This window comes from Sus scrofa, chromosome 2 (assembly GCF_054392235.1).
Source record: "Sus scrofa isolate SSC_HxYL_T2T_F1_AM1 chromosome 2, Sscrofa_HxYL_maternal_Yorkshire_Landrace_v2.0, whole genome shotgun sequence".
In the NCBI taxonomy this organism is placed as follows: Eukaryota; Metazoa; Chordata; class Mammalia; order Artiodactyla; family Suidae; genus Sus; species Sus scrofa.
Genome location: NC_139384.1, coordinates 75,048,018 through 75,075,908, shown reverse-complemented (window position 1 = coordinate 75,075,908; position 27,891 = coordinate 75,048,018). Strand labels below are relative to the sequence as shown.

The window sequence follows — 27,891 nt, the reverse complement described above, 5'->3', positions numbered from 1 at the left end:
GGTGGGGGATTCGTAGGAGTGGAGCGGAAGTCGACTGCCGGCGCTGTTGAGCGGGGTGTAAGAAGAGAAAGGAAGAGCGTTTGCGGCTCTGGAGTCTCAGCAGGTGAGCGTTGCCGGAAGTTTCTCTATGGGTCTCCTGGCCCTTCAGGCCCAGCGGCCCGGGAGTCCGTTGTGAACGTTGTGAACGTTTAACCCATCCCTGAAGGGAGACGGTGTGACAGTAACGGGGCTCACGGGGGCCTGGGTCGCGGGAGTCGGGCTTGGTTCGAATCCGGCTTTTTCCCCTTCGAGAGCCTCTGGGGAGGTTTCAGGTAGACACGCTGTAAATGAGAGTTCGAGTCCGGCCTCTTCCACTTACCTCTCGAGGCCACCCTTCCCCGCGCGTTGAACAGGGTCATGAAAATTTACTGGCAGGATTTATGACTGCATAATACATCTAGAAACTTTACTCCCACACTGGGGCTGGAGCGCCGTCGCCCCCTGTCTGGAAGACTGTAGGGACATCCGCACTCACTCCCTGCTTCCACCTGTGACAGCGCACCTAGTTTTACACTTTTCTGAAGTTAACCACGTTTTTTAAAAAAGTTTAAAAAGTTAATTTTAACATACTCTTAAATATATTAAAATTTAGCTGAAACACCTTTTCAGCATATGTTCAGTATTAAAAAATACAACACAGGTAGCTTACATTTTGTTACTCAGCACGAAGCTGTTGAAATCCTTTATTTTACTTAACAACACGTCTGTGATCTGGACGCTACATTTTCACTGAAAATTAGCTTAGATTTCATAAAATTTACAGCTGTATTGTAGACTCATATGCCCACGCTGTTCCCAGCAAGCTTAAAAGTTTCCCATGAGTTAGATCTCATGTCGGTTTTATTTATTTTTTTAATTGTATTTTTTTTTTTTGTCTTTTTTTTTTGCTATTTCTTGGGCCACTCCCGCGGTATATGGAGGTTCCCAGGCTAGGGGTCTAATCGGAGCTGTAGCCACCGGCCTACGCCAGAGCCACAGCAACGCAGGATCTGAGCCGTGTCTGCAACCTACACCACAGCTCACGGCAATGCCGGATCGTTCGTTAACCCACTGAGCAAGGGCAGGGACCGAACCCGCAACTTCATGGTTCACTAGTCGGATTCGTTAACCACTGCGCCACGACGGAAACTCCTCATGTCGGTTTTAAATTGAAATGTTAGTTGATGAAAGTTAGGTGATATGAAATGTTCCTTTTCACAGTGGCACTAAACACATTTCAGATGTTCATGATCCTCTGTGGCCACTGTGTTATTGGACAGCAGCAGGTCTGAAATAAATTGGATCAGTCACCTCTCTGCTTAGTATGTGAATGGTTTTCTGTTTTCAGTGTGAGAGTACTGTCTTCAAGACTCTTCATGCTTTGTTTCTTACTACCCACCCAGCCGCAACTTGAGTCCAGCCAAACTGACCCTCTTTTTGTTCCATAAAAATCTGACATGACTCTCCCACCTCTTTTTCAGCTCTTGGCATGGCTGGTGCCTTCTTGTTATTCAGATCTCTGCTCAAATGTCTTCTCTGAGTTGAAACCTTTCCAAGGGTCCTCTGAACAGTGTTCAAACTCAAGAGAATGTAAGTCTGAACAGTACTGTTTCAAGCCCAAGCTTTTCTTATCCATGCTCCTCTGTGGCCTCATGATGCTAGACATTTATTTGTATCTACACCTCACATTAAGTTAAAACAAAAAAAAATTTTTTTTTCATTGCAAGGACTTTTTCCCCATTGAAACAATTTAGCTGCAAGAAAATTCACATTATTATTGGCTGTGATTTCTTGGCAGTCTTTGGGCATACTTGGGAACTTTTGTGACTTGAGAAAATCTAATTTTCAAATTATTTCCAAATGTAATTTGGTTGCTTATGAATATGAAATTTGATGAATGAAGTTGTTATGATGTTATGTTTTCTAGATGTTTAATTAAACATTTATTCATTACAACTTTGTAGTTTTCTTTTTGCATTGTGGAGCTTTTTTCTCTTTATCCCTGGCCCCAGCCTTTTCTTAGCCCCTGAAAAGCTCATCATCCACGAGCATTATGTCTCTGGTACTACTGAAGAAAATGGCCCTGTCTATAATGCCTTCTCCCTACAGCTGACTGAATAATCTTCAGTTGTAAACCAGATCATGTCATTACCCTGCTTAAAACCTTCAAAGGCTTATCATACTTAGAATGAAACTTAAGATCTTTTGTCTGGCTTAGGAGGCCCTGCCCAGTGGCCTCAGCTGACCTCTCAAGCCTCATCTGCCAGTCTCTCTCGTCACCACTCTCAGGCTTTGCTGGCTTTATTTCCTGGTCATTCAGCACCAAACTTATTTCTGCTGCAGGGCTTTGCACTTGCTGTTCCTTCTGTCTGGAATGTGCTTCCTTGAGATAACTGCATGGCTGTCTCATTTTCATCATTTATGGTTTACCTCAAATGTCCCTCCCAAAAAAGCCTTCTCTGACCACCCTAAAGTAGACCTTCATTTATTACAAAAGCCTGCCTTATTATCTTAGGAGCACTTAGCAGAATCTGTACGTATGTGTGTGTGTGTTTTTTTTTTTTTTGAGCCGCACTAGTTCCCAGACCAGGGGCCAAATCAGAGTTGCAGCTCTTGGCCCACACCACAGCCATACCAAGGAATGGATCTGAGCCATGTCTGCAGCCTACACCACAGCTCACAGCAATGCCAGACCCTTAACCCACTGAGCGAGGTCAAGGATCAAACCTGTGTCCTCATAGTCACTAGTTGGGTTGGCCCCCCCCCCCCCCCGAGCTACAACAAGAACTCCCCATATGTTGGTTTCAACTGTGCTTATTATCTCTTATCATCTCACAGTAGATTGAAAGTTGGTTAGGGACGGGATCTCTCTTGTCTCACGCTGACCTTTCAGTAGTGTATTTCCAGAGTTTGGCACAGAGCTTCACATGTAGGAAGTACTCAGTAAATTTTTCTAAAAGAATGAATCCAGGTAGTTCCCCTTGTGGCACAGCAGGAACAAATCCAGCATGTATCCACGAGGATGTGGGTTTGATCCCTGGCCTTGCTCATTGGGTCTCAGGTCCGGTGTTGCCGTGAGCTGTGGTGTAGGGTCACAGATGTAGCTCAGATCCCAAGTTGCTATGGTTGTGGCGTAGCTCCAATTTGAACCCTAGCCTGGGAACTTCCATATGCCGAGGGTGTGGCCCTAAAAAGCAGGGGAAAAAAAAAAAAGAATAAATCCATATAACGGCCTTAGCATAACCTGGAATGTGAAAGGTACTCCATAAACATGGACTGTTAATAGTGCTTAGTAGTAGTAAGTCCTCATTTTTCTTATGTAGTGTTTCAGGTGTACTCATACTCATTACCCAGTTTAAGGAGTAAAACACTAAAGATGCAATTGAAAGGCCTGATACCCCAGCCTCAAATCCATTCCTCTCCCCTTTTTAAGAAAATGTACCTGCAGTCCTGGATTTGGAGTTTATCTTTCTGTGCATGTTTGTGCATCTTTAATATGCGTCTTTAAACTATATGTAGTATTTATGTCATGTTCTACAAACTTATATAAATGATACCTGTGCAAGAAAGAGTTATTATAGCTGGCCTGAGACTGCTGTTCTTAGAAAAGCCTGTTTGCAAGGCTGGTCCTTGACTGGTGTCTAGGAACTGGGATTTCAGGAGGGTTCCCATGATTCCCTAAATGATAACAAATGGCTGATAGTGCTTAAACTGTACAATGTGGGTTTTTTTTTTTTTTTTTTTTTTCATTTCTTTGGGCCGCTCCCACGGCATATGGAGGTTCCCAGGCTAGGGGTCGAATCGGAGCTGTAGCCACCGGCCTACGCCAGAGCCACAGCAACTGGGATCCGAGCCGCGTCTGCAACCTACACCACAGCTCACGGCAACGCCGGATCGTTAACCCACTGAGCAAGGGCAGGGACCGAACCCGCAACCTCATGCTTCCTAGTCGGATTCGTTAACCACTGCGCCATGACGGGAACTCCACAATGTGGGTTTTTTTGTTGTTGTTGTTTGTCTTTTTGCATTTTTCTGGGGCCTCTCCTGCGGCATATGGAGGTTCCCAGGCTAGGGGTCTAATTGAAGTTGTAGCTGCTGGGCTGCGCCACAGCCACAGCAATGCCAGATCCCAGCCGAGTCTGCAACCTACACCACGGCTCATGGCAACGCCAGATCCTTAACCCACTGAGCAAGGCCAGGGATCGAACCCACAACCTCATGGTTCCTAGTTGGATTTGTTAACTACTGAGCCACTACGGGAACTCCTGTACAATGTGGTTTGTATCGAACATCTGCCTTCCTTCTGGAGTCTGGAAGCTTGATATTTGACCAGCTCCCCACAAATACCCCAGGCACTGAGTCTGTAATGAGCTTTCCTTGTGGATAGCATTTCACGTGTGTTGTCACAAATCTGCTGTAGGAACTAAACACATCCCATGTGACTTATTGGGAGAGGACTCTTGGAAGCTTGTACCTGGTTTCCTCTCCTCCAGACTTTGACCCACGCACCTTTCCCCTTGGCCGATTTGCTTTGTATCTTTTCACTGTAAGAAATCATAGTCCTGAGTAGGCTATATGCTAAATCCTGTGAATCCTCCCAGTTAGACATCAAACCTAGGGGTGATCTTGGGGACCCGCAACACAGTATCATACCAGATATATTGCAATAGAGCTGGAACTAGAATGAGGAAAGCAAGGGCACACAATTTAAGGGGGCACTCACTCTCCAAGTCACACAAGTGCTAGCTCATACCTGCATGACTCAGGATGAGTGTCTCCTAAAATTTTCATCGTAGATACCTAGCTTGCTTCACCCTGGTTCCTGTCCTACCTTCTGAAGCTTGCTTTTTTTGGTCTAACATAATGCTTTTGAGGTGTATAGATGCGACACGTGTGTATCATTGCTACATAGCTGTGCTATCTGATGTGGTATCTATTAGCCACATTTGGCTATTTAAACTTCAGTTAATCAAAATTAAATGAAAAATTCAATTTCCCAGTCACTTAGCCACGTTTCATATATTCAGATGTGGCTAGTGGCTACCACATTAGACAGCTTAGATAAAGAACATTTCTGTGACTACAGAACGTTTTGTTGGACAGTGTTTTATCCATCCACCCCCTGCTTGATATTTAGATTGTTTCCAGTTTTCTACTCTTATAGACAGTACCGTAGTGTTCATTGCTGTGCACAGCCCTTTGTTTACACATGCAAGAGTTTCCCTAGGATTTGAATTGCTGGGTTTGGGGAATATTAAGCTTTACTAGATATTGCCAGTTTGTTCTTCAAAATGATTTTCCAGTTCTCACTCCCACCAGCAGTGTTGCTCCTGCTCAGTGTCCTTATCAACACTGGATATTGTCAGACTTATACATGTCTCTCTCTCTCTTTTTTTTTGCCTTTTTGCTGCACCCTCGGCATATGGAAGTTCCCAGGCTAGGGGTCGAATTGGAGCTATAGCTGCTGGCCTACACCACAGCCACAGCAACACGGGATCTGAGCTCCGTCTGTGACCTACACCACAGTAGGTCAATGCTGGATCCTTAACCCACTGAACAAGGCCAGAGATTGAACTCAAATCCTCATGGGTCTTAATTGGGTTTAACTCCCGAGCCACGAAGGGAACTCCTGACATGTTTGTTTTTCTGATGGGTGTGAATTATTGGTTTCAATTAGCTTTATTCTGATTACTAGTGAGGCTGAGCTTTTCTCATGTGTTTTTTGAGCATTTGCTTTTTGTAAATTGTCTGTTCGTACCTTTGCCCATTTTCCTGCTGGATTGTAATCATTTTATCAAGTGCATTAACTCTTACACTTGAGCCTTGCCTTTTCATCCTTGCTTTTTTTTTTTTTTTTTTTTTTGGCTGCACCTGTAGCATGCAAAACTTCCCAGGCCAGGGATCGAATCCACGCTGCAGCAATAGCCAGAGCCACAGCAATGACAACACCAGATCCTTAACCAGCTGAACTACTAGGGAACTCCTGTATAGTGTCTTCTGATGTTCAGAATTTATTATCATTATCATCATTATTATTTTAATGCCATCAGAATTATAAATCTACATATAGTTTATGTTTTGTATGCCTTGCTTAAGAAATTTACTCTTAAAAAAAAAAAGACCCCTTAGCTAAGATCTTCAGAATTTTGGGGGTGGTAAAATCAAAAAGAAGATTCCTATAGTTTTAACATGTATAGGAAAGTACCAAGACCTATAAAAATAGAATTAAAATAACTGCATGAAAAAAAAATTTACTCTGAGGTCAGTAAGATATCTTACTGTATTTTCTTCTGGAAGTTCTACTTCTCATATTTAGCTTAAAAAAAAATCTACCTGCAATTTCTCTTTGTTTTTGATGTGAGGTAGGACTGTGATTTGGTTATTTTTTATGTGGATAACCAGTTGTCCCAGCTCCACTTGGGTAGTCCAGTGGTTCTCAAAATGTGATCCCCTGGGGATCCCTAAGAACCTTTTAGGGAACCTATGAAATGAACTCTTTTCATAATACTTCTAAGGCATTGTGCTGTGTTGTTATGTGCACTAATGGTACAAAAGCAACAATAGCTAAAATAGCAGGCACTTTAGCAGGAATCAATGCAATGTCACCATACCTTGGTAGTTGTTACTGTATTCCTCATCACCACACTCAATGTTAAAACAGTTTCACTTAAGAATGTCCTTGGAGGATTTCCCGTCGTCAGCAGAAACAAATCTGACTAGTGTCCATGAGGACACAGGTTTGATCCCTGGCCTCGCTCAGTGGGTTAAGGATCCAGCGTTGTCATGAGCTGTGGTGTAGGTCACAGACGCAGCTTGGATCTGGTGTTGCTGTGGCTTTGGTGTAGGCTGGCAGCTGTAGTTCCAATTCGACCCCTAGCCTGGACACTTCCATATGCCTTGGGTGCAGCCGTAAAAAGACAAAAAACAAACAAAAAGAATGCCATTGAAGAAGCAGTGAAAGTAGTAACTGTGTTAAACCTTAGCCCTACGGCAGGTCTTCCTAATATTCTGTGTGGTGAAATATGAAGATTACATAGAGCACTTCTGTTGCCTGCTAAGGAATGATGGTAGTTGAGGTAGTGTACTTGTACAGGTGTTTGAGTTGAGGTGGAACTGCCTACTTTTTTCATGAACACTATTTTTACTCAAGTAATTACTAATTATTATTCAGAGTAGGATATTTCATTTATATTTTTGTAGAAATAAAGTGAGTGGTCACTTAGAGGACAATTGATATTTTGCTGCCAATGATAATATTTGAGCTTTCAAGCAAAACTTAGACACCTGGAGTTCCCGTTGTGGCACAGCAGTAATGAACCTGACTAGTATCCATGAGGATGCAGGTTCGATCAGTGGGTTAAGGATCCAGCATTGCCATGAGCTGTGGTGTAGGTTGCAGATGTGGTTCAGATCTGGCGTGGCTTGCAGCTGTGGTGTAGGCTGGCAGCTATAGCTCCGATTCAACCCCTAGCCTGGGAACTTCCATATGCCTCAGGTGAGGCCCTAAAAAAAAAAAGAGGAAACCCTCCAAAATAAAACACTTTGACATTTGGGAAATTTATTCACCCCAATGAGCCTAACAACTTTTCAGTATTTAAAGGCTTTTCTGATGAGATAAGTGGTGATATTATTAACACATAACGATTTAAAAAATACTGCATAATGAAATGTAATAACTCAGCATAACTATATTTTTCTTTTTTCCTTTTTTTTCTTTTTGAGCCACCCCATTGCGTATGGAGTTCATGGGCCAGGGATCAGATCTGAGCTGCACTTGTGACCAATGCTGTAGCAGTGCTGGATCCTTTAACCCACTCTGCTGGCCGGGATCTAACCTGGGTCCTGGTGCTTCAGAGACCCCACAGATCCTGTTGTGCCAGAGCAGGAACTCCCTAATATTTTTCTAAAGACCAATGCATGATATTAAAAAATCAGTCATGAAAGATCAATGGGTTTCATTGTAACAGAGTATGAAAAGTTTATTGATACAGTTTCATATTCTTTAAATACACCTCTACTTGTTGAGTTTTGGTATAGTAACAAAGTAGAATATCCCCAGTTAGCTGAAGTCTATAACACTCCTACCTTTTCCAACTATCTGATCTTTGGGGTTTTTTTTTGGCTGCTCCTGAGGCATGTCGAAGTACCCAGGCCAGGGATTAAACCCTTCCTACAGTAGGGACCCAAGCTGCTGCAGTGACAACACCAGTTCCTTAACCTGCTGTGCCACAAGGGAACTCTCAACTATATATCTTTGAGGCTGGATTTTCTTCATGTACTTCAACCAGAATAGCGTATTGCAACAGATTGATTGCTGAGTCTATGTGAAAATCTAGCTGTCTTTCATTATGCCAGACAGTAGGTACTTTACGAAAATGTAAAACAATGCTATTCTTTTCACTGCTTTGTTTTAAAAATATATATAGTGGAGTTCCCATTGTGGCTCAGCAGTATGAACCTGACAAGTATCCATGAGGATGTGGGTTTGATCCCTGTCCTCGATTAGTGGGTTAAGGATCCAGTGTTGCCATGAGCTGTGGTGTAGGTCATAGATGTGGCTTGGATCCTGCATTGTTTTGGCTGTGGTGTAGCCTGGGAGCTGAAACTCCAATTTGACCCCTAGGCTGGGAACTTCCATATGCCACAAGTGTGACCCTAAAAAGCAAAAAAAAAAAAAAAATATATATATATATATATATATATAGTTATTTTTAATAAAGTAGGTTATTTATGTTAACATTTAATGATTTATTAGCTAATTTAATTTGAATATTTAAAATTTTTTCTCAGTTTTAATTTCCAATTCAGTAAATATAGATAGATATAATCTCTGTCCCCATAAACAATAGTTCATTAGGGCCCTCATTATTTTTTTTAATTTTTTTTTTTTAGAGCAGTTTTGTGTTCATGGCAAAATTGAAAGTAAGGTACATAGGAGTTCCTGTTATGGCTCAGTGGTTAACAAACCCGACTAGTATCCATGAGGATGCGGGTTCAATTCCTGGCCCTGCTCAGTGGGTTAAGGATCTGGCGTTGCTGTGAGCTGTAGTGTAGGTTGCAAATGAGGCTCTGATCCTGTGTAGCTGTGGCTGTGGTGTAGGCTGGCAGCTACAGCTCCGATTCAACCTCTACCCTGGTAACCTCCATGTGCCACAGGTATGGCCCTAAAAAAAAGACAAAAGACAAAAGACAAAAAAAAAAGAAAGTAAGGTACATAGATTTCTTATTATACCCCTTCCCCCTCCCACTTGCATAGTATCCCCTACCATTAAAATCCACCACCAAAATGGTGAATTTGTTACAATTCATGAACCTGTATTGACATGTCATTATCTCCCAAAGTCTGAGGTTTACAGTAAGCTTCACTCTTTGTGTACATTCTGTGGGTTTGGACAAATGCATATATTCATCATCATAGCATACAGAGTATTTTCACTGCTCTAAAAATCCTTTTTGTTCCTCCCAGTTATCCCCCTCCCCATCTCCATCAGTTTTTAAAAGGGTAAAGGGATCTCAAGACCCCAAAATATAAGATCCTTTAGATTAATCCATCCTTTTCCTAGTGATTTTGTAATCTCTGCCTAGAGCAAGTTTCCATCTAGTCACAGTTCTCTTCCATTGGACTTTTTTCTCTTCCTGTGCCAAAACCACACTGTCATAAACATTATCATGCTATAACCAATCTTGGTAAGGCTAGTTCCCCACCTTGTTCTTTCTTCTTCCATTTGTGTTATTCTTGGCCTTTGTTCTTCCACAGAAAGTAGGACACACATATACTTTTTCCTCTTATAAAAGTAATATATATTTTGGAGTTCCTGTCATGGCCCAGTGGTTGACGAATCCGACTGGGAACCATGAGATTGCGGGTTTGGTCTCTGGCTTTGCTCAGTGGGTTAAGGATCTGGTGTTGCCATGAGCTGTGGTGTAGGTTTCAGACGCGGCTCGGATCCCATGTTGCTGTGGCTCTGGCGTAGGCCAGCAGCTACAGCTCCAATTCAACCCCTAGTCTGGAAACCTCCATATGCCACGGGAGCGGCTCTAGAAAAGGCAAAAAGACAAAAAAAAAAAAAAAAAAGTAACATATATTTAATGCAAATAATTTTTAAAATAGAGTTGCGAGAAAGTTAAAATTACCCACTGCAGATAAACTGTTAATATTCTGGTGTATTGCTTCATATTCTGCATATATTAGAGATATATACCCACATACACATGCAGATACACACAATTCCGTGTATGTATATATACACACACTTTTTATATATGCATGCCATGAAAACAAAAGAAAGGTAGGGTGATACTTTTTTCTTTTTCAGCTACACCTGGAAAGGGCCACAGATTAAATCTGAGCCACAGCTGCAACCTGTTCCACGATGTGACAACTCTGGATCCTTAACCTACTGTGCTGCAGCAGTAACTCCACTTTACCTTCTTCTTCTTTTTTTTTTTTTTTTTTTTTGTCTTTTAGGGCTGTACCGGTGGCATATGGAGGTTCCCAGGCTAGGGGGTCTAATCGGAGCTACAGCTGCCAGCCTACACTACAGCCACAGCCGCAGCAACGCTGGATCAAAGCCATGTCTGCAACCTACACCACAGCTCACGGCAGTGCTAGATGCTTAACTCACTGAGCGAGGCCAGGCATCGAACTGTGTTCTCATGTATGCTAGTTGGGTTTGTTAACCACTGAGCCACAATGAGAACTACTACCTTCTTTTTTTATATCTAGGTTTCTACCCTTAGTATTATTTTGAATATGTTTCCATGTCATTTAGTGTTCTTCTGCATTATCATTTTTAATGGTTGCATGGTATTCTGTTTACAGATTTGCATAATTTATGTAACAGTTTTCCGTGCTGAAATTTTAGATTACTTCATGTGTTTTACTCTTAGAAGCCTGACTACAGCGAACCTTCTTGCCACTCTCTTCATGTACATGCGTGGTTCCTTATGATCAGTTCCCAGGAGAGGACTGGATGGCTTAAAGTGATGGCTTCAGTTGTGAGAAGCTGGGATTGCTTGGACAGGGGCAAAGGGTAGTGGAAAACAGTGGGGAAGGACAGATAGAGAAGAGTAGTTGTTGCAAGGGTTTTGATTAAGGAGAGTCTCAGTCAAGTAAGAAGGGATATAAATGGAGGAGGAGGAAGCCAGCAGGGTCCTGTTGTCACAGCTTGTTGCCATGACTGAGATGTTTGAAAGGGTAAGAGAGGAGCAGAATAAGCCTGAGGATATTGTAGGGATAAAGGAGTAGCCTGAGTCTGGCTCCACTAGGCTTTCCCAAGAGTTCATGGGAGAGAGGATGTTTCCTCAGGGTAAGAGGTTCCAGTGCTTTCCATCCTTTGGGAAACTGAAGAGAATTCTTTGTTACTCTGCATTAAGGCCTTTCCCTCTGGCCTAACTTACCTGGGTCCACCCTGGACAGTCCTAAAATATTAGCTTCGGAGTTCCCGTCTTGGTGCAGTGGAAACGAATCTGACTAGGAACCATGAGGAAACGAATCTGACTAGGAATCATGAGGTTGCAGGTTCGATCCCTGGCCTTGCCCAGATCCAGATGGGTTAAGGATCTGGCATTGCTGTGAGTTGTGCTGTAGGTTGCAAACACGGCTTGGATCTGGCATTGCTGTGGCTGTAGTGTAGGCCAGCAGCTGTAGCTCCAATTTGGCTCCTAGCCTGGGAACCTCCATGTGCCACAGGTGCGGCTCTAAAAAGGAAAATAAATACATAAATAAAATATAAATAAATTTAAAAAATAAAAAAATTAAAAATAATTGCAATTCTCACTTAAAATTAAAAATAATTAAAAAACTACCTACATAGGGACCGTCAGGGTGTGGCATGTCTAGCAGGCATCTCCTCTGGTGTGGGGAGCCAAATAGTCAGCCTCCCTAGTGTATACTGAGTGTGCTTGGTGGGTGGTGATGGGGACTGGGCAACTGTAGCTGAGTGCAGACAGCTGTAGCTGCAGCCCCTGGGATTGCAAGACCAAGATGTTAGGCCTGGTCCAGCTTTCTCTTGTTAGCTAAGTGAATGTGGGTATGTTCTCAAATCTTTCTGGGCAGCTGTAAAATGGGACTAAGTAAAAACCTGCTTCACTGGGTGGTTGAAAGGATTAAATTGGACAGATAAAGCATCTGTGGGGTGTGGGCATTTTGAGTTGCTTAGTAATCTTCTTTGAATAAGTCATTTAATCACTCTAACTTTAGTTCCCTCATCTGATAAATGGGGATAATAATACATATCTTGTGACAATTAAGTAAGATGAAATGTAGGAAAGAGTTTTGAAATGAATCTCAACATGAATGTTAATTGTTCCTGGGCATGTGAAAATGGTTACCCCAGCTATGTACTGGTGCCACTAACAACCACTGAGGGTCACAAGTTGTCAGGCACAGCAGGTTTTACTGTGTGTGTAGAGGAGCCGGGTGTGTGCAGTGCTGGGAGAGCAAAGGACAAAAAGATGGAAGAACTGGCTGTGCTGTAGAATCTCATCTTATTCCAGGATTAAATTTCAAAGTCAAAGCATTAGGTTGAAATCATAGATAGTTACGTTGACCCTTAAAGTTCCTGAATTTGCTCACAGAGCATCTCTCAATAAGTGCAGTAGAATCAGTTCCTCTTCAGTATAGGGTAGAGTTGGGCGCCAGCTGAAATGCTGAACTTAGGTTTCAGGGCCATGCTGAATTAAAAAACAGTATTACATGGTGAGAGATTCATGGTACCTGAGAGCAGCTGAGGGAATGGTCTTAACTGTCATCTCAGGCCTACTCTGGGTCTTAGGCTCAATTCAGCTTTATGTCCTTTAACAAATTTATTGATCACCTGCTGTGTGCCAGACACTGTGCTGGATAGAAGGGAATAGCAGTGAACAAACAAACAGACCATTGAAAATTTTCTTCTAGGAGTTCCCATCGTGCCTCAGCGGTTAGTAAACCCAGTCAGCAACCATGAGGACGTGGGTTCTATCCCTGGCCCCACTCAGTGGGTTAAGGATCCGGCATTGCTGTGAGCTGTGGTGTAGGTTGCAGACGTGGCTCAAATCCTGAGTTGCTGTGGCTGTGGTGTAGGCCGGTGGCTACATCTCCGATTCGACCCCTAGCCTGGGAACCTCCATATGCCGTGGGAAGCAGCCCTAGAAAAGGCTACCTCCATGTGCTGCAGGTGTGGCCCTAAAATGACAAAAAGACCAAAAAAGAAACAAAAAGAAAAAAGAAAATTGTTTTCTAGTCAGAGAGGCAGATAATAAGCAAAAAAGATGGAGTTCCTGTCGTGGCGCAGTGGTTAACAAATCCAACTAGGAACCATGAGGTTGCGGGTTCAATCCCTGGCCTCGCTCAGTGGGTTAAGGATCCGGCGTTGCCGTGAGCTGTGGGGTAGGTTGCAGACATGGCTTGGATCCCACGTTGCTGTGGTTCTGGCGGAGGCTGGCGGCTACAGCTCTGATTTGACCCCTAGCCTGGGAACCTCCATATGCTGTGGGAAGCAGCCCTAGAAAAGGCAAAAAGACAAAAAAAAAAAAAAAAAAAAAAAGATAGTTTGTGCAATGGGAATTTTATTTATTCATTTATTTATTTATTTAGGCCACAGCCATGGCATGTGGAAGTCCCAGGCCAGGGATTGGATCTGTTCTGCAGTTGCAGCAATGCTGGATCCTTTAACCTTCTGCGCCACAAGGGAATTTCTGAGATGGGAGTTCTATGAGAAGCAATAGCAAGACAAGAGTTAGGAAGTTCTGGAGTGGCCAACTGCAGTTTAAATGGAATAGCTTGAGAAGGCCTGCTCAGAAGCTCTGATTTTCATAAGCCCAGCAAAAGAATAAGTGAACCTTAAGAAATAGAACCGTCAGTGCAAAGGCTCTTAAGACAAGCGGGAGGGTGCCTGCATATTTGTGGACAGTGAAGACCCCAGTATGGCTGAAGTAGAAGGAAGGAGGAGGAGAGCCATGGGGCTAATCTGATGCTGTAGGGCCTTGTGGCCATTGTGTTGACCTTGGCTTTTCATCTGAGGGAGAGAGGAGGCCTTTGGAGAATTATGAACAGAGTAGGGACAAGATATAATTACTGAGATCACTCTAGTTTCTGTGTTGAGAAAAGCTTGAAGAGGGGAAGAGAGCTAGTTAGGGGACCATTAATAGCAGTCCTAGTGAGAGACAGTGGTGGCTTGAACCAAGTTAGTAATTCCAGATATTTTAAAGTTAAAGCCACCATTGCATCTACTATCAGATTAGATGTGGGGTATGAAACTATGAACAAGTTCAAGGGAAGCTCCAAGGGTTTTAGCCTGAATCTCAGATGGACTTGTGATTAGTCAAGGTGGGGAAGCCTGTGGGAACTGGAGTATCCGTGTGTGTGTGTGTGTGTGTGTGTGTGTGTTTGTGTATGTATTTATGTCTTTTTTAATTTTTTTAGGGCTGCACCTGAGGCATATGGAAGTTCTCAGGCTAGGGGTTGAATCAGAGCTATAGCTGCCAGCCTACGCCACAGCCACAGCAATGCAGGATCCGAGCCGTCTATGACCTACACCACAGCTCACAGCAATGCCAAATCTTTAACCCACTGAGCAAGTCCGGGGATCAAACCCATGTCCTCATGGATGCTAGTTGGATTCATTTCTGCTGAGCCACGTTGGAACTCCCTGTATTTATGTATGTAACTGTTTAGGACAGGTTAAATTTGAGCTCCTACCAGATTCCTGGGGGGAGATGTGGAGTGGGTAGTTGGATATAAATGAATCTGGAGCTCAAGATGGAAGTTGAGGCTGGAGCTCTGCACTTGGAAGTCGTTAGCATAATAGTACAGCTGACCCTTGGACAATGTAGGGGTTAGGGGTACCAATCCCTGTGCAGTCAAAAATCCATGTATAACTTTTGACTCTTCCAAAACCTTACTAAAAGCCTACTGTTTACTGGAAGCCTTACCAATAACATAAACAGTTGACTAACATATATACATAATCTATGTAGGGCCATACCTGTAGCATATGGAGGTTCCCAGGCTAGGGATCGAATTGGAGCTACAGCTGCAGGCTGACGCCACAGCCATAGCAACGCCAGATCTGAGACAAGTCTGTGGCCACCAAAGCCCACGGCAATGCCAGATCCGTTACCTGCTGAGCAGAGCCAGGGATAGCACCTGTGTCCTCATGGATACTGGTCAGGTTCGTTAACCGCCGAGCCACAATGGGAACTTAAGAGTTTTTTCAAATTGTCACAAATCTCCAAAAAATTTCCAGTATAGTTATTGAAAAAAAATCCACATCAAGTGAACCTATACAGTTCAAACCTGTGTTGCTCGGAGGACAACTGTATTTAAAACCGTGAGATGGGATGAGAGCTCTCTCCTAGGAAGGGAGTGTAGATAGAGAAAAGGACCAAGGCTGAGCCCTTGCCAACATTAAGAGGTCAGGAGATGAGAGGGGACCAGCCATGAAGACTGGGAAGGAGTAGTTGGGGAGTGGGAAGAACGGGTGAGTGTAGCATCCTGGATGTTTGTGTTGAGGGCAGAGGGCATGGAGAGAGGTACTTGAACAGTTTGATTGCTCATTCTTCTCTCTCTAAGCACTGGCAGTTGTATTTGAGAATGTGAAATAAACATGATGCAATTCCACTGTGCTGTCATCACTGAAAATTACCATTTCAGTAGCATTTTGAGAGTCTAGGAATGACAGGTGGAATCAGAAGGGCACAGCACACATTTCCTGTGCTGTGCTCTGATATAGCCTGCAGACAGATGTCTGGGCCAAGAAGGGCTCTCTGAGACGTAACATGGCACACTGGCCTGGCCCATAGAGAGTTGGATGTGTATGTATTCAGATGCTGTAAGCCTCAGTTTCCCTGTCTGTAAAATTGGAGCCTCCACCTAGTGCATTTATGATTCAGACAAAAATTGCACCTGAATTGCTCAACCAGGCCCAGGAAACTACCCAGTTCCATAAACAATGATTCTGTGACTCACCAGGCCCCTGCTGTGGGTTCTAAACACTTCAGTACAGGTTCCTCATTGTGTCACAGCCTCATGGGGATGCTCTGTGCAGATCCACTCACCTAGTTCTTGCCTCCCCCCTCCACTAAATGAGTCACACCACTCTTATCATTCCAAGAAATCTTAATTTCTTTATTGATTTTTTTTTGACTCAACAATTTTTTAAAACTTTTTTTTTTCTGAAACGATCTTGTTGTTAATGAGCCTTTTGTTTTGTTCTCGTTAAATGCACTCGACCCAAAATTGGTTTGGCATATCGAAAAGGAGACCAAGGAGGGACCAGGGGAATGGGAGAAGGGGGAGGAGGCCCGGAATGGACAGAGAAATTGAGGGTGAGAGAAGAGAAACACAAGAGACGATGAGAAAGACATAGGGAAAGTGGTGGAGACAGAGAAAAAGGAAGGCAAGGAAAACCAAAACCAAAAAAACAAAACAAAACAAAACAACCCAGAAAAATAATAAGATTCAAAAGCAAATGAATTCAGGAGCCTAAGGAAGTGAGTAGGAGAGGAAACCAAGACCCTTCCTTCTCTATACCGTCCCAGCTGGGGTGGGGGCATCAAGGCACCAGGTCTGGTTGGGGTGGGGGGGATACCTGGGCTCCCGGGGTAGCTTTATACTGGACTGTAGTGATGTCCAGTCCTACCAGGGGCCCTGCCATACAACTCTGAGGCCTGGGAACCCATATTGGTGATTCTGGCTGGACTGGGAACCAAGGGACCTGCTGCACCCTCTCACCCTTGATTGTCGGAGTCTGGAGAGATGAAAAGAGGACTGGGCAGAGGAGAGGAAGTGGGACTCCTTGCTTGCGTCCAGTTCCCTGGGGAACTCTCTCACCCTGCCCTCTTTGCTGGTGTCAGAGGCAGTCTCTGACTCCAGCTGGGCTGATACCTGGGCCAGGCCTAGTCCTTCATCTATCCTTGTCTCCTACCAGCTCTTCTTAGATCTCTAGCCACCCCTCCCCATAGAGGAGTGTCTGGCCTAGCAAAGCCCAAGAAAGCCATGGAGCTGTCTCCTGCCCTCACAGAGCCATCTGGGCAAGACCGTTCCCTTCCTTACTTCACCTCCCTGTCCAGATTCACCCATGGTCTTATAAAAGGGGTTAAGCCGCCCTACCAGGAAAAAACAGGTGGAACACAACCTTACCTTCTCTCCACTCCTGTCCCCCTGTGTGGGACAAACCACCGTCTTTGGTTTGACCCCTTCTCCCCTAACTGATGGGGACAAGCAAGCCCCAGCTCCCCAGGAGAAGGGAGGGGCTTTCTAGCAGCAAAAAGGGTCCCTCCAGCCACCTATCTGTCCCCTCCTCCTAGTTCCTCCCTAGAATCCCTCCTCCTTAACCCAAAGAAGTTCATGGCAGCAGCAGGCTAAGACCCGAAGATGTTTGAAAACTCATGGCACTTGTGAGAAAAGAGGGGCAAAAGAGATGAGGGATCAGAGCAGAGGTGGAGGACCACCACCACTGGGGAAATGACAATGACAAGGCTGGGCTAGTATGGCAATGGGACTATGCTGTTCCCCAAAGAGTTAGGACGGTTGCTGGGAAGGCCATGGTGACAGACTGAAGAGGAGGGGGCTGGGAGAGGTACTCAGGTGACATCCCAAGCCTGGAGCTTATGACATCTGCAGGTTTGGGGTTGAGCCCTCAGAACATAGGTGTCTTGACTCTAGCCTGACCCTGGTACTGGCTTTGCCTCCCATGCAGGAGTGTGTAGGGTAGAGATCACCTCCCCACTGCCAGCCCTCCCTTCTCAGTTAACACCCACCACCATCAAACCCCGCTGTCATTTTCCTTTCCCTGTCAACCTCTCTAGGTGGGAAATTAACCCCTTCCCAGGCCGAGAGTCCCAGAAGCAGTATACAAAGAAGCAGGAACTCAAAGGGACAGCACAGCCATCTTGGCAAAAGCATCTTTGGGTGTGCGGGTGCCTCCCCCGGGCCAGTGGGGAGGGGAGGGGGAGACAGGCCCCAAGTCCTGGGGCAGGCAGTGAGGTACACGCCCCAGGAGGGCTGACTGATGCCAGGGAGAGGCAAAGCAGGGAAGGAGGCGACAGAAACGGGTGCCGGGAAGGAAACGGGTTCTTTGTTTCGATGTTGCTTCTAGATTTTGTTTTCTGTCTCTGGATTGTAAAAAGCTGCTCTGGCGGCCCGCCCACCCTGGCTGGGGATGCACAAATACATGGAGAAGTCCTGGCTTCCAGGGCCCGGCGGTGCAGCTCTGCTCCGGAGAAATCCCGGGCTGGCCGGGCCGCAGGCTCCCGGTGGCTTCAAGTGATGAGATTTTCTTTCTTTTTTTTTTTTTTTGTCTTTTTTTTTTTCTTTTCCATTTCATTGAAATATTTACAGCAATGGGGGAGGAGGAGAGGAGAGGAAGGGGTAAGAGGGCCCCCTAGGGAAAGATCCAAGCCCAGGACCCACTCCCCAGGGAGATCCAGACCCAAAATCTGCTCCCCAGATAGCCAAGCCCACAGGACTGGGAACTGCTCAAATATGGCCACCCCTGTGGGCTGGGGGCCCTGTGGGGAGTTGTGCTTCATCGGGAGTCACCCCAAGGGAGGGGGTCATTGGGTGCACTCAAGGAGGGCTGAAGGGGCAGCTTGCTGGGAAGGCATGGACGAAAGAGCAGAGAGAAGGAGCTTCGGAGAAAGTTCCACCTTTAAACCACCAGCCACAACCGCCCATTCCTCTTGCCCTGGGGCTTTCTGCCCCTCTAGGGCTCTCTCCTGGGCCAGAGGCCCCAGTCTCCATGGAGCAGGGAACTGTAGTGCAGAGGAACCTGTCCATCTGTCCTGCCCCTGCTGCTCCATCCCGGTGCAGCTGGCAGCACTTCTGGCTGCAAAGAGAGGAGCAGCTGACAGGTTCTATCCAGCAGGGCCTCTGGCCCAAGGAACCCAGAGCCCTCATTTCCCTCCAGGGAGGAGGAAGAGTAGGGAGGGAGGGGGAAGTCAAGAGTGGGCTGCACCCTTCCAATTTCTCCTTCCTCACTCCCCTGGGGACCTCTTGGCTCCTTACTGCACTTCCCCCAAATTGAGCTGGTGCACATGGCTGGTGGGAAACCCTGTCTGTGAACCCTGCACCTCGGGCCCTCACAGCAGAGCCCTGGAGGGCCCATGGCTGAGGGGCTCCTGCAGAGAGTGGCCCATCAGCCACTGCCTCCATAGCCTCCCTCTCCCATCAGAGCCCCACCCAGGGTTCCCTTCCTGGCCTGGGCCACCAGCCCCTGGTCCGTGAGGTCCCTCAGAGACTGGTAACCAGTTGCATCTGCCCATCCCCATCGGGCCCTGGCCCCTCGAGGCCTGGGGCCGCCAGGTAGCCCTCATGGCTGGGCCGCCGCACCTGGTAGTAGCCCTGTAGGGGGTTCCGGGCCACCAGGGCCGGTGGGCGCGAGGTGTAGTAGATTTCAGGGGGGCCAGGGGGTGCAGGTGGGGGTGGGGGCAGGGCCTCACTAGGCCCCTCGGGGCTGCTGTCCGGGTAGGAGGGCGAGTCCCGCAGGTTGGCCCCGCTGGCGTAGAGGGAGTCCCGGCCTGGAGGGGAGGAGAGGGGCCTGCTGGTGGCCCCGTCCTCTGCCGTGCAGCTCTCCGACTCGTCCAGATCGCTCTGGTACAGCACCGACTGGGCCCGGGGCAGCAGTAGTGGCTCCTCCAGGGCCTTGTAGAGAAGTTCGATCTCTGCCCGGTCAGCACCCCCGGGCCCACCTGCCTCTTCCTCACCGCTGCCCCCTGGCACTGGCGGCACGGGGGGCTCAGGCGGTGGAGGGCCCTTGGCTCCGCTGCTGCCACCCCGCAGGTTGTTGTGCACCAGCTCCGAGATGATCATCTTCTCGAAGGCAGCAGCGTCGGCCAGGTTCCGGCCTCGAGGTGGCTCGGGGGCCCCATCCCCTGGAGGGAAATCCCCGCTTCGCAAGGAGTAACTGTTGTTGAAGTTGCCATTGAGGGGCAGCGTGTCCATGCCGCAGGCTTCCCGGCCTCCCAAGGGGTGCTCTGCAGGCAGAAGGGAGCTGCTCAGAGAGTTCAGAGTGGTTGCCTGCCTTTGCCTGATTTTCCCTGGGCTCGCCCCTGCCCCTGGGGATTGGGGTCTTGTACCGCTTTTCCACTGGCAGCAGGGACAGCAGCTCGGCAGTAGATTAGTGGAGGTGGGTGTGGCGACCACTTACAATTACCCTAGGGTCCCCTCCCAGCTGGGGGGCTCAGACTTTCAGCAGTACGAGGAGATCAGGTGACCAGGTCATGCTCTGCCCCCCATCACCCTCATTCCCCACCTAACACAACACCATGCAGTATGTGTGGGAGAGAGCACCCGAGTTTCTAAGTTAGGCCATCTGCGGAGGCCATGGTGGAGTTCCCCTCCCCGCCTTGGAAATGTTCTCAGGAAATAATCACACTTACTGGGTTCCCGGTAGCTCCCTGCATGTGCCGGCCAGGAGGGAAGAGAGAGAAGGTGAGAGAGCTCAATGCCAAGTCCAGGCTCCAGTTCAGGAGGCAGGAGGATGCCTCAAGTGGAGACCCCACACTCCCTGACCAGGGCTGTCACCCTCTCCCAGCACCAGAGTGCTCTCACCTGGGGAGTTGAAGACGGGGGGTGAGGAAGGATTGAAGCCCACCGACTCAGCAATGAGGGTGTTGTAGGGGCTGGTGCCCCCACGGGGCTGCAGCACAGGGTTGGTCAGCAGATGGTTCCCCATGGTACCTGCCCAGGAGGTCAGAGGTCACAAGGCGGCCAGGAGATGCAGGCCCAGGAATCTTGAGGGACTGAAGCCTGGGGTGAGGGATGCCATCTCACCTCGGTTCAGGGTAGGGGTGCTGTTTATGTCGCCCGCCATGAAAGAGGATTCCGTCTGTTTCCTCACTGTGTCGTTCCACATCCTCCGGATTCGGCTCTGGGGACACAGCCCAGACGTGAGGGGGCCCTTGGGCTGCCCACCCTCCAGGATCTTTCTGAGACCACTTGCCTGATGAGCACCACCAGGGACCTGGGCGGAGAACTGCCCTGCCTCTTGGGCTCTCAGGTCCAACACTCAGCCCCAGGGAGCCCTGCCTGGCACCCCGGCCCCTGCCCGGATACCTGCGTCCCCGTGTAGTAGCGGGTGTTGCTCCGCATGGCTGAGGTCTTGAGTGAGCCGTGAGCGCCCCCAGGCGGGGAGCGGATGCAGCAGTAGGAGTGACGCAGGCACTTGCTGTACTCCTTATGCACCTGGGGGGCCAAGGAGGACAGGCAGCTGGCAGTGGGTACCCCTGCCTTGGGAGTCTCAAGACCAAGTTCCCAGTAGGCACCAGAAAGCTTACTATCTCCTGTCCCCAAGAGCCAGCCAAGCTGTCTCTCCTCACGCAGGCCACCCTCCTTTCTCCACCTCCACCAACAGTTTCTCATTCATTCACTCAGCAGAGCTTTAACATGCATCCTTTATGTGCCAGGCGTGGCTTAAGCCCCGAGGATAGACACAAATTGGACATAAAGCCCTACTTCTCAGAGCTGGCATCTTCTAGTAGACAGGGATATAACATGGATACAAACATCAGTACATTGTGAAGGATGTCTGATGGTGTGAGGTGCTGCCCAAGAGAACTATGGCCAGGGATTAGGCAGGGCAGCACTGGTGAGTGATTTCAAATAAATCAGGGGAGGCCTCACTAAGGAGACGTTTCAGCAGAAACCTCAAAGAAATAAGGCAGTGGGCCTCTCTGGGGAGGAGCAAGTGACAAGACCTGAGGAGGGAGTACCTCCTGGTGTCAGAGAGCAGAGCATGGCTGGAGCGAAGGGAAGGAAAGGGGGGCCTTATGGTGGACCATGTGGGCCTGGGGGCCCCTATAAGGTTGTCACTGTCACTACATGAGGTGGTGGCCATGCAAGGATTGGTTTTGACTGTGTGCCTCACAGAGGTGTGTAAGAATATCCCTGTGTGATGAGGGGATAGGTTTTTTTTTTTTTTTGTCTTTTTGCCTTTTCTAGGGCCGCTCCAGTGGCATATGGAGATTCCCAGGCTAGGGGGTCTAATTGGAGCTGTAGCCACTGGCCTACACCAGAGCCACAGCAACGCGGGATCCGAGCCGCATCTGCAGCCTACACCACAGCTCATGGCAACGCCGGATGCTTAACCCACTGAGCAAGGGCAGGGATGGAACCCGCAACCTCATGGTTCCTAGTCGGGAACCACTGTGCCACGACGGGAACTCCGAGGGGATAGTTTTGAGCAGAGCAAGGATACAGTCAACCTTGTAGCCAAGACTCCTCCACTCCCCTCCTTAGCCTTACCCCCGCCCTGTCCCCCCAGACCAGTCAGTCTGACCGGTCCAAAATGCCTTGGCTCAGTTTCCCTGCCTTTGGTCTTGAGCCTACTGCCTGTACACCCTCTCTGCATTCCTCTGCTTCTGTTTCTCCTTTTTTTTTCCCTAAAGATTCAGACTTGAACACACTTTACTTAAAAAGGAAACTTCCTATCACCACAAAACTCCCAGTCTGTCCCATTACTATTAAGTAGGAAATGTTCTGTCTGGGTGGTGCCCATGGTCATTTCCCTCCACATGCCTGATCTATGCCCCACACTGTGGGGAGGGTCTGTCACCACCTCCCTGCCCTGTGCTCTCCCAGCTCCCTGAATCTGTCTTGCTTTCTCCTTCCTCTAGGCTGTGCTACCTTGCTCTTTTCCAGAACCCTCTCCACACCTGGCTAAAACCTCCCTGCCCATGAGCCTGCGTGTCTCTCCAGGCAGAAACAGGTCCCACTGCAGAAGGCAGCCCCCTGGCCCCTTCCCTGGTGCTCACCTTCTTCTGTAAGGCGCAGTGAAAGACGAAGATGAAGACCCCCTGGAAGGCGTTAAAGGTGGTGAAGAGATAGGCCATGACCACCGACTCCTTATTGATGAAGAGGAGGCCAAAAGCCCAGGTGAGGCCCAGCAGGAAGAGCAGTGCGATGGCTCCCAGGGCCCAGGATCTGGGGACAGGTGGAGAGGGGACGGGGACGTCAAAGTCCCCACCAGCAGAGATGCCTCTCCCTGCTGCGCGTCCCTCTGGGTGGGCCTGGACACTGCCCTGGAGTGAGCAGGCCTGCCCAGCAATGCTTTCACTCAGGCTGAGCCTGAAGGGCAGTTGGAAGTCAGGGGTCATTCCCCTGCAGCCTTCATCCTTTGGGCCATATTTCAGAACTTTAAACTATTTTTGTCACTTCTCTTTAAGTTACCCTGAAATGGACTATGTTTTTGAACTCTGCCTCACTCTAAGCAGTTATGTGCCTAAAACCAGAGCTCGATGTGCCAATGCCTTGTTTTCTAACACTTATTAAAAAGATAACCCAAAGAGCACAATAACACCACCTTTGTCCTTAAAATTGCAGTATGTAACAGACCCCAGAAGTGAGAACACCCCCTTTTAGGAAACCCTGGAAGAGGCCTGGCCAGCTCAGGGTTCTTAGCGCATGGGTACGGGAAGGGGGTGCTCACTTAATGTTGTCGAGGCGACTGGAGTCAGGCTTGAGCACAGATGAGCTCCGGATCATCTTGTGCAGAGTCACCATGAGGAACACCAGGTTCACCTGGGGGCAGGATGAGGGGAGGAGCTGGGCCAGGGTCCCTCTGCCTCCTGCTGTCAGCTCCTAGCCTGGGTTCAGCCTTGACTCCCCGCCCCTCCCTCTTCAGGACCCCCCCCTGCTCCTATCTATACCTGTCCCCAGGGGCATGCTAACTGATATAACTGTTAATGTGTCTCCCAGGACTGGGGGGACAGGGTCCACGGCCTGACACAGATCTGGGGCTCAAATCACAGCTCCTGGATGATGGACAGAGACTGACAGACCTCAGTGCTAGAGCTCTACAGACCCACTCTGCTCTTGTTTTCTTAGCTGGCCGCTCAGTTCTGATGGTTTTCAAGGGCTCAGGGAAAATGAAGGGCTTGGGTCAAGGCTAGCCTGGATGAAGGACAAAGACTGGGGGCTGCTGTCTTCCAACTTACCACAATAACAAAGGAGACGGGCCCAATGAAGCTCCAGATGAAGTAATTGTCCACGCGGAGCCAGCAGCTGTAAAGGAAGCAGGGCCGGGGTAGAAAGAGGTAAGGGGTGTGGGCCCTTCCCTCCCTCCGATGCCAGGAGCCCAGGGACTCTGCTGACTGTGGCCTCAGGGCTCAGGAGGAGGGAGGCCAGTGCCCTCGGGGTGCTGCTGAGCAAGGAGCCAGGAGACACTCGGGGGCGAAGGGGAGACTCACGCCTTCTCGGTGCCGTAGCTGCGGTAGTCGATGGCAGCTGCGATGCCCACCACCAGGGCCGGGAAGCAGTACCCGCCCAGGTAGTAGTATTTGGTGCGGGAGTACTCGCTCTCAAACACCTCCACCAGCAGCAAATAGAGGTGCACGCCCTCTAGGCACAGCCAGGAGAAGGCAGCCAGGAAGAAGTAGTGCAGCAAGCCGGCGAAGATGGGGCAGGCAATCTAGGGGGGCGGGGAGCACCACAGGTGAGGGGCTGCCCTGCTGGTGTCACCTCTCCTTCCAGCCCCTCCTGCCCCAGAGGCCCACTCACCTCATACTGAGTCTTGTCTATCCCAACCAGGAAGAGCAGCTCAGCCAGGAAGAGATTGATGCACAGGTTCTTGTGGATGGTGTTTCGGTCAGTCTGCAGTCCCCGTAGGAAGCAAAAGGTGGAGATACAGATTGCCAGGCAGACCAGGGAGATGACGATGCCCACCCAGGTGATGACCGACAGCAGCAGCTCGTTGATGCGACCCTGGTACTGGGGAAGGAGCAGGGGTGTTGCACGCAGCCAGGGCTCAGCTTAGTGCCAGCTACGGGCAAGGCCGTGGGTCACAAGCACTACCAGTGCCACCCACCAGGCCTTCTGCCCCCCTGGCCAACTTGCCAGCCCCCACCCCTGTGCAGGCGGCACGCTCACTTCCTCATGCTCTGGAAGGCTCGTGGAGAGATGACAAAGGTGACACCAACTTGCTTCTCCAGAATGCCTTGGAAGAATGTGGGACCGTGACCAGAGAAAACCAGACGTATGGCCTCAGGCCCTGGGCAAGACTTGGGGCCCCCCTGCCCATGAAGCTGGCCTTCCCTGGCACTGCCCATGCAGCTCTCTCTATGCCATGCAAAGCTGGGCGAGCAAGGGGGGGGCCTGCCCGGAGGAGCAGAGCACCGGCCAGCTTACGATCTCACGGTGAGCCATGAGCACAGCAAAGTTGGTGAGGTGGCTGCAGGCACAGGTGGTATGGGTCTTGTTGGACTCCACCAGGCGGCAGCCCTGGGTTGACCAGTAGCCCAGCATGGAACGCTCCGAGTAGTTCCAGAAGGAGCAGTTGGCATTGAAGTGGTTCTTGGCCTGTTGTGTGGTAGTGGCCGAGGGGTCAGATCTAGGGAATCCCACTCCGGCCCCTGTGCCCAACTACAGGGATAGTGACAAGCAGGAGAGAAGTGCCTGGGGCTTTGGGCTCCAGGTAACAGTCTGAGGTGCCTGGGGACAAATGGCCCAAGCTGCTGAGTTGGGGGCTGGTGCCCCAGGGAGAGGTTGTAACTTGCTCTTGGGGTGGGTGATCACACAGTAGGGGAGGATACATAGCCTAGGAAAATGGAGGATGCTGGGGCCCTCATGGAGAAAGGGGGCACCTTAGCTCACCTCCAGGTGGGCCACAGTGAAAATGACAGGGTCCATGAGGAAGACTCGGCTGGACTCCTTGTTGATGGATGCTGCGATGACCTGTGAGTTCACCACCAGGGAGGCGCCCCCCGGGCCCCCTGGGCCTGCCTCGCCCGCCAGCTTCACCGTAGCGTTCTCAGTCGACAGGAAGAGGCCCAGGTTGTTGTAGAGAATGAAGACAACTTTGACCACTCCTGGGGAAGACAGGCACAACGGGGTGTGTTGTCAGCCCCTGGCTGGCACAGCTCCAGCCATGCTGGCCACCAGGACTTCTGAAGTCAGGCTGCAGCTCAGGCAAATGGACCTCTGGGAGAGCCCTTCCAGGGACTGGGTTCCCAGCACATCTCTCACTTACTGTGTGACCTTCTGCAAATCCATAACCTTTCTGGGCTTTACTCTCAAAAGGGACAATCCTGCCTGAGCTAGGAGAATACTACTGCCCGGGAGTGAGCTCTACAAACTGCAAAGTGTCCTAGGTTCTGTGGGGCTTTGCGGGGGTCTCTATGAATCCTCTGAAGTGTTACACTAGCTTGAATGGTGGATACCTCTTATGGGATTCTACAATCTGATAAAAATCAGGAACTGCTATCCCCCATAAGAGGAGCAGGGATGCTGGCACAGAGCTCAGGCACTGACCGTTGCGGCTGTTCTGCTTGATGGTGTTGGCGGACAGCTGGATCGAGTTCTCGCTTGGGTACTCCTGGGGGAACACCAGCTCCTGCACTTGGCCTTCGGTGTTCAGAACTGTGACCTCTAGGACTGCGGGGACAGGGAATGGCAAGGTACACATGGTTAGGGTCTGTCCACAGTCCAGGGGCCCGGGCTGTGGCAAGAGGCCCGAGATCGAGAGCCAGGGTATCCCCTGTGGTCTTCAGGCTGGGCAGACCCCACTAGTCAAGATTGGTACCCAGATTGGCCCCGGCATGACTACAGCACTCACCCACATTCGGCTTGGCGGCCAGAAAGCGGGCAGGCTCCCTGACGTTGTCGGCCAGCAGGAAGGCGCCCTCCTCTAGGACGTCCAGGAGCATGGTGGCCGTGTGCACCTGCTCGGTGGCATTCATATCCTTCCAGGACTCAAGAGCCTCTGGCCTCAACAGGTTGTCCACCGTCTCCACCACAGCCTACGAGGGCAGGGGTAGGGTGTGGGGGAGGCAGCGCTGTGATTCCCCCTACATCCTCCAGTTCCTTGGGCTGGGCTTTGTGTCCCCTTCTCTGAACCTCTGTCCCCAGTGCCATCTGGGGCCTTTCCAGGAGTGACAAGGGCTGCCCCACCCCCTCGGCCAGCAGGAGCCCCTCGGCCTCACCTTGATGTAGTCCTTGCAGGTTCTTTCCCGCTTATGCATCTAGGGAAAGAGATGGGATACAGTCAGGCTTGGCCTCCCAGCCCTACCTACTCCTCCAACCCCGACACTCACATCTGGGCCCCTGGGGAGCTTGCACTTCTGCCTCTGCTACTGACCTGGGGCTAGACCATGAGCAAGAGCCACTCCTAAGGGATCGCCCTCCCCCAGGACCTTACAGGGCAGTCCAGGAGGGAGACCCAGTAGTCCTGGGGCCTGTCTTTCCTTCCTCTCTGATGGGTGGGTGGCAGCCCAGCTGTGGTACTAGTCTGGATATTTCTTAAGTGCCCAGGGCAGTGTCCACTGGCCCTGCTGCCAGGCCCCACCTTGTTGTAGTTCTTGCCAGCTGACTCGCGTTCGATGGGCCGCAGGGCCTGCAGCTGGGCATCCAGGATGTCCAGCAGTTGCTCCATCAGCTTCACAGAGGAGGACACGTCACCCGCATAGATGGAGCCCCGGGTGTGGCGGGCCAGCTCGCTGGCAATGTTGGCTGCATTCTCCCCGCTCTTGATCTGTGTGAGGTGGGAGTGGGGGTCTCTGTCAGGGACCATCCTGCTTCCCACATGGTTGTTTTCACACGCCCAGCCTGCTCAGCCCCTCTCAGCCCTCTCTCAGCAGTCCTTCTCCCTGTCTTCCCTCTCCCTCCCCATCTAGCTCTGCTCCCTCTGTAGGCCCAGGAGTGGACCCACAGTCCTGCCTCCCAGACCTGCCGGCCCCTGCTCCTCTCCCCAGTTGTTCCACTGCCCCTGCTGGGCCCTGTGCCCAGGCACCAAGGGCCCGCTGTGTGAGCACATGTGCCTGTCTGTGAGGAGCAGCTGCTGCTGGTACCTTCTGGGCCACCTGGTTGACCCAGGGGGAGGTGCAGTTGCTGAGGTCAGGGCCCCGGGGGTTCCAGAGCCCCAGGGCTGGTAGACACTGGAAGGAGGCAATTCCTGTAGG

At 49.5% G+C, this 27,891-nt stretch overlaps 1 protein-coding gene and 1 long non-coding RNA gene across 24 annotated transcripts in view; one reads left to right on the top strand and one right to left on the bottom strand.

Moving 5' to 3' along the window:
• Window positions 1-25: 25 nt before the first annotated feature.
• On the top strand, window positions 26-22,753 carry LOC146405465 (uncharacterized). Of its 2 annotated transcripts, XR_014837521.1 has the most exons (3): window positions 26-103; window positions 1,500-1,608; window positions 22,615-22,753. It is a non-coding gene; the product is annotated as an uncharacterized LOC146405465 (long non-coding RNA). The 2 variants fall into 2 exon arrangements; XR_014837520.1 differs by lacking the exon at window positions 22,615-22,753 and having other exon boundaries at window positions 1,500-1,974.
• The window catches only part of ADGRL1 (adhesion G protein-coupled receptor L1), a 49,475-nt gene continuing 37,689 nt past the window's right edge, over window positions 16,106-27,891 (bottom strand). For 6 of the 22 annotated variants that reach the window (XM_085012666.1, XM_085012669.1, XM_085012667.1 and 3 more), the window contains 16 exons: window positions 27,781-27,884; window positions 27,279-27,464; window positions 26,917-26,955; window positions 26,550-26,733; window positions 26,246-26,368; window positions 25,589-25,803; window positions 25,124-25,294; window positions 24,497-24,706; window positions 24,187-24,407; window positions 23,935-24,001; window positions 23,427-23,518; window positions 22,753-22,921; window positions 21,056-21,184; window positions 20,774-20,870; window positions 20,538-20,680; window positions 16,106-19,974 (listed from right to left, as the gene is read on the bottom strand). In XM_085012666.1, the coding sequence (XP_084868792.1) occupies window positions 19,807-19,974; window positions 20,538-20,680; window positions 20,774-20,870; window positions 21,056-21,184; window positions 22,753-22,921; window positions 23,427-23,518; window positions 23,935-24,001; window positions 24,187-24,407; window positions 24,497-24,706; window positions 25,124-25,294; window positions 25,589-25,803; window positions 26,246-26,368; window positions 26,550-26,733; window positions 26,917-26,955; window positions 27,279-27,464; window positions 27,781-27,884 (2,318 nt within the window). In that variant the 3' untranslated portion in view covers window positions 16,106-19,806. Of the gene's footprint in view, window positions 19,975-20,379; window positions 20,398-20,537; window positions 20,681-20,773; window positions 20,871-21,055; window positions 21,185-22,752; window positions 22,922-23,426; window positions 23,519-23,934; window positions 24,002-24,186; window positions 24,408-24,496; window positions 24,707-24,865; window positions 24,933-25,123; window positions 25,295-25,588; window positions 25,804-26,245; window positions 26,369-26,549; window positions 26,734-26,916; window positions 26,956-27,278; window positions 27,465-27,780; window positions 27,885-27,891 lie in introns of all 22 variants that reach the window. The other 16 variants (XM_085012661.1, XM_021083697.2, XM_021083701.2 and 13 more) reach the window with 7 other exon arrangements.